This window comes from Lactuca saligna, chromosome 2 (genome assembly GCF_052625555.1).
Source record: "Lactuca saligna cultivar CGN05327 chromosome 2, ASM5262555v1, whole genome shotgun sequence".
NCBI classification, from domain to species: Eukaryota; Viridiplantae; Streptophyta; class Magnoliopsida; order Asterales; family Asteraceae; genus Lactuca; species Lactuca saligna.
This window is the reverse complement of record NC_136418.1, coordinates 165675928-165681927: the sequence shown is the minus strand read 5'-3', so window position 1 is coordinate 165681927 and position 6000 is coordinate 165675928. Positions and strand designations below refer to the sequence as shown.

Here is a 6000-nt window from a genome sequence, read left to right as displayed (position 1 = left end):
CAGGTTTTGATGATGATGTCTTGGGAACTTTCCCGACAATTCTATACTCTGAAGTCGCGATGCTTCTCAACGGCGAGACTAACACGGCGACCCATGCTGATAATTGTGGTTCTGCTGGCTGCTCTATTTGCTTGGCGGATTATAAACCGGCGGATGTCATCCGGTTGTTGCCGGAATGCAGTCATTTGTTTCATGTAAGCTGTGTAGATACGTGGTTAAGGGTTCATCCTACTTGTCCGGTGTGCCGGAACTCGCCATTCCCGACCCAGCGGATTTGACTTGACTAAAATTTTAAACTTATTTGTTTACATAAGCAAGTAGCAAGCAATTTTTTATGTAGCAAAAAGATTGTAATCTATGAGCAACTTGACCGAACTCAATTTCGGATTCTTTTTTTAATATTAATTTGGTAGGATTATATTTATTTATTATATTTTTCCCCAGACAACATGTGAGATTAGAGAATGAGAGAAACGAAAAGCAAAATTCAATTGTATGCTCTCATCGTTTCTCGGCCATTAAACAGTATAACAATTGAATCTCCTCAAATGTCTGAATTATTATTCAGAAAATAGGAACCATTTTAACCTTCTTTGGGGCCAGTTTTGTAATTTACAATAAGAATTCCCCAAAAGATAGGTAGGTTTTACAAGACAAGATGCAAATCCAAAACAGGTAAAGGTTTTAATATTTGATCTTTCGAATAAATAATATTTGATCTACTCAAAACGAAATAAGAAAGACAAACTGAATCCCAATGGAACTTAAATCAAATGAGATTACATCAAAAGAACGCACATTTGAGTGTGCATTCAAAGTCTTTAAATCAAGTGGTGAATCTAAAACCAAAATTAAAGTGTTTTTATATTAATGAAACGGAAAAAGTATGAAAATATAGATCTTTTGGCAAAAATAAGGTAGTTCTTTATGTATTTTTATATATAATTGTTGTATTAGAAAAGAAAAAAGGTAGGTCCTATCCCTAATTTAAATGATGAAGGCTATTGTGTGTATATTCAGATGAAGGCTTTAAATGATGGAAATGGACGCAGAAGAAAGGTAAATTAATAATGGAGGAGAAACACACCTAAATAACTACACAAGAAATCGACAGTAGATTTTGTTAAAAGAAGGAAAGAATTAGTGAGAAATTTTAAATTAACTACACAAGAAGCTGTTATTTCCTGTTTCCTTTGTACTGTTTGCTCCAAAATAATAAAATAATAATAATAATAAAATAATAAAATAAGGAAAGACTTTGTTTTAATTAACAGGAGATTTTGTTAAAAGAAGGAAAGACTTTGTTTTGGTCTTTTATTAATATATTTATTTGCCAATTAAAAAAAACAAAATAAAAAATAAAAAAATAAAAGAGCTTGTAACTTTTAAATCATTAGATTAATTAGGGCCATCTGTAACAGCTCATCATTATCATTAATGGCTACGGGGAAGAAAGACGGTGACGTGGCTGCAAGGAAGACGGTGACGATGGGAGAGCTTGACAGTTTATTTACTTTTGTTATAAATACTATTAATTATTAAATTATGTTTTTTATGAAGTTATCTGCTGGCAGTTTTTTTATTAGTTAATTTCAGTTGGTAGTTGATAGCCTCCATAAGAAGGCTTTATATAGATATATCTATGAATTTCAAGGCCTTGAGATCACACACTCATATTATCTTAAAAAGAAAGAAAAAAAAAAAAAAAAAGTTTTCCACATACATGGAAGGAAACTTGTGTCTTGGATAGAACACTGAAAATCACATAATTCTATCAATATCAATTTTTTTAGTATTTCGATTTCAAGTACGTTTCTTGTAAATTCATTCATTGCAACACATATTTCTATTTCGTTTGTTTATGTTTTTATTAGTTTTAAATTGATTGTGCGTACAAGTAACGTGTTGTTTCTCGGCATAATCCCCTATAACGCCTACCCGAGATATAGTTTAGCATCAAGCCTTGCAGGCCAGCTAGGAAAGGTTTTCAGTTTTCATCAAAATGTTATATTCCTTTAATAAACAAAAATATAATTTTCTTAAGGTTCTTCTAAATTCTAATTAATAAAACTTGAGATAATACTTTTAATTGATTGAAAAAGTAAATAAATTAATTAATGTCAAAAGTAAACTTCGACATGCATACACAAAAAATGAAAGGAAATTAGAATAATAATTAGTGACGTACCAACTACCAAATTAAATAAAACTTGATATAACATTATTTATTGCATTATATTGAGCTGCTTTATTTGAAGTCTGTTGATTAAGAACCTTTTTTTTTTTCTTGGTTGTAACATGTTTTGATTAGTTCATCTATATCTGAAACTACTTAATTATAATTTGAAAAACGTTTACATAAGAATTTTGATGTGAAAAATGGGGTACATATAATTTGTTTATGTAGAAACTAAGTAACAAATACAATTGAACCTCATTCCATCTCCTACTCTCCTAGTAACCGAATGCATGAGAGAATAGAGATTATAGTTTCTTGAAGATCCCATATTCGACGAGTTCAATTCATTTAAAAACATTTTGCAAACAAAACTACCAGTAATTAACTTTAGTAAGCATTAGACGATTAGTATGATCAAAAACTCAAATCGCTACATTGTTCATTGAGTTTATTCATGATTAAACATTTACACAAAACAATCTAGAGAGTCTAGTTTCGGCTTTCCAGACAATTCAAGTCTAAGATCAACGTGGTATCCGTTCATGCAGCACACTCTTTGGAGATGAGGCTTCGCATATACTAATAAAATGTAAAACTTTTTTGAACTAACTAACAACATAATCATCATAAAAAATTAAACACGAATACAAAAACTACATGCAAATTAAGATCTTTTGAAGTTTAAGACATCAAATAAGATAATCATATACCCGGTCCGTATACTTGCCGGATGACACTTGCATCGAGTATATATAATGGTCGCGGGAGAACATCAAGGCAGTACCCTAACCGGTGGAGTAGAAGCGGAGGGCATTCTGACAAATATCATAATTTTCATTCCCTGGGAACAGTAGTTCAACATGGAGCATAAGAACATATATTCACCGGTATATGGTAATGTTACCAACGCCGGCCCTTCTTCGTAAGCGTTTACTGGCGAAAGGGTGGATTCACAATGATTGTACTCATCCGAAAGGACTTGGTGAACATTGTACATTTCTGATTCAAAATCGAAATCTGCATGTTTTTTTAGTTCAAAGTAACGAAATTGAAGAAGCTTTTGAAGAGAGATTATTAGGTAGTACGTACAGAGAACGTCGCCGGGAACGAAGGTTTGAGAAGTCGACCAGTTGTTGTAGAAGTGAACGCTCGGAGGGATCGACCAGACGGAGCCTCCCACAATGTGTTTCACGCCACCGGCGGATGCAGTAAAGAGTAGTATAATTATTAAAGCTAGTGGAGTTACTGCCGTTGCTTTTGAAAACCAATAGTCGCCGTGCGCCCCCATTGCCCACCGGATCCAGGGGAGGAGAGAGTGGATGTATGCAGTTGTAAGAAACGACGTAATGGTATGACGGTTACTGCAAATAAATTACAGTTTTCCTTGGGAAATGTATGGTTTTTAATGGCTTTTTTAGTCGTGAATTGGTTCCGACGAAAATTAGATAGGTGGATAGGAATGTAGATATAAACCGTCATACCAAGGAAAACTGTAAAAGTAATCTAGTTATTATATTGTTAGTATTTTGTTGTTAGAAGTCAAAAAAAAAATATTGTATTTCTTTCTAGAGCTGTAACTGTGAAACTGTGGCTGAGTAGGGATGGCAAAAAAACCCGAACCCGACAAGAAAACCCGAACCCCGAAGATTTTGGGGCGGGTCGGGTCACTCTTATCGGGTTTCGGGTCGGGTTTCGGGTCATTATCGGGTTTTTAGTTTGGGTTCGGGTCAGGGAGTGGGGTATGCATGCCCCGACCCGCCCCGACCCGAAAAATTATATATATATATATATATATATATATATATATATATATATATATATATATATATATATATATATATATATATATATATATATATATATATATAAAATGAGATTTCATCCCTCTAACCCATTTCAGCCACCCGAAGATTCTAACCTTCAATCCCATCACGTATTCCCAATTTCTCACTATTGTGATGAATTTAGTTACGATATTAGACTTTAGTAATTTCTATTTGGTTCACTTATGTTAAGAACTTATTTGTATTTTAAGCATTTGTAAGGTTTTAATTTCTCAATTGTTTCATTGTAGTTTTCCTAATTTTTTCTGCCACCATTTTCGGGTCGGGTTTCGGGTCTATATCGGGTTTCGGGTTTCGGGTCGGGTTCGGGGATATTTTTAGCCCCGGCGGGGCGCCCCGATAAGAAACCCGTCGGGTTTCGGGTCGGGTTCGGGGACAAATATAAATATCGGGTTCGGGTATGGGATATGCCGCCCCGCCCCGAACCCGCCCCGTTGCCATTCCTATGGCTGAGATAACGAGTTTAAACCGTTAACTGTTTGTCAACGAATGTTATACACTAGAAGAAAAAAGAAAATTAGCGGAGACTTTAGTCGCCAGGAAAAGCTAGCAGAGTCGTTGGTAAAAGTAATAACGGTGACATATCATCGGTAAAAAATCACTGATACTACTTTGTCGCTATTGCTCAAAGTGTTGCCGGCAATACCATATGTCATTCTTGTCGCCGATAATAGTCTGTATCGCCGCTAATGATATTGTCGCCGATAATTACCTTTATCGCTGGTAATAGTGTCACCGGTAATAACATTTTTTTATAATTTTCATTCAATCAACGATATTGGATGCAAAAAAACAAAACAATACATAACGACATTAAATGCATAAAAAATTACATAATAACATTTGATTAGGTACCAAATAGTGTTATAACTAATTTCATATCAAAACAAACAACCAAAGTTTTATAATTCCGACAAGTACCAAAGTGTCATGACAAGTCTAACATACAAAACATAAACTCATTATCCGAAGAACCATCACCTCCATTCTCGTCGTTTCCTCCTTGATCTTTCTCCGATTGAAATAACCTATAAAGCTCATCCTTACACGACAGGTTGTTAAGCATTGCTCGAAGATTTTCCAACTACATAATAAATAACAACATATATAAACTTATAAATGAAATTATCAAACATAAACAAAAACTACCTAATTAACATGCATTTATTATTCCAAAGTACATTGCTATTTTTAAACTAGGGACAAAAAACTAAAGCACATTGCTATTTCTTACACTTAATACATAAACACAATTACCAAATCAACATGCATTTATTGATCATTATATAGATATATAGGACTTTGAAATAAAATAATCTATTTTTTGTGCTAAAGAACCTTAAATACAATAAATACCAAAGTATATTGTTATTTCTTGCACTTAAATACAAGAAATACCAAAAGTACATTGCTATTCCTTGCACTTGGGATAAAAACACAATTATCAAATCAACATCCATTTATTGATGTCAAAGTACATTGCTATTTTTAAACTATAGACAAAAAACCAAAATACATTGCTATTTCTTGCACTTAAAACATAAACACAATAACCAAATCAACATGCATTTATTGATCATTATATAGATACATGAGACTTTAGAATTAAATAATCTACCTTTTTTTATGCTAAAAAACCTTAAATACAAGAAATACCAAAGTACATTGCTATTTCTTGCACTTAAATATAAGAAATACCAAAAGTACATTGCTATTTCTTGCACTAGGGACAAAAACATAATTACCAAATCAAAATGCATTTATTCATGCCAAAGTACATTGTTATTTTTAAACTAAGACAAAAAAAAACCTAAAGTACATTGCTATTTCTTGCACTTGGGACAAAAAACCAATTACCAACGCTTTTAGCAAATAATCACCACAAACCAAAACTACTAAATCAATATGCATTTATTGAAATTAAATAATTTGTTTTACCTATGATGGTTGTGATGATTGTGGTGGTGGTTGCGATAG

At 33.0% G+C, this 6000-nt stretch overlaps 1 protein-coding gene across 1 annotated transcript; it reads right to left on the bottom strand.

Annotated features, from left to right (window-relative positions):
- Positions 1-1671: 1671 nt before the first annotated feature.
- On the bottom strand, positions 1672-3467 carry LOC145030347 (early nodulin-like protein 15). The gene is made up of 3 exons (XM_078978726.1): positions 3269-3467; positions 3084-3196; positions 1672-1680 (listed from the first exon to the last, which is right to left on the bottom strand). The coding sequence occupies exons 1-3, from the start codon at positions 3465-3467 to the stop codon at positions 1672-1674; spliced, it is 321 nt and encodes a 106-aa protein (XP_078834852.1).
- Positions 3468-6000: the final 2533 nt, after the last annotated feature.

Coding starts and splice junctions, on each gene's coding strand:
- LOC145030347 (XM_078978726.1), bottom strand. CDS start 3,467: ATGGGGGCGCACGGCGACTATTGGTTTTCAAAAGCAACGGCAGTAACT. Junction 3,197..3,268: donor CGTTCCCGGCGACGTTCTCT/GTACGTACTACC, acceptor AAAAACATGCAG/ATTTCGATTTTGAATCAGAA.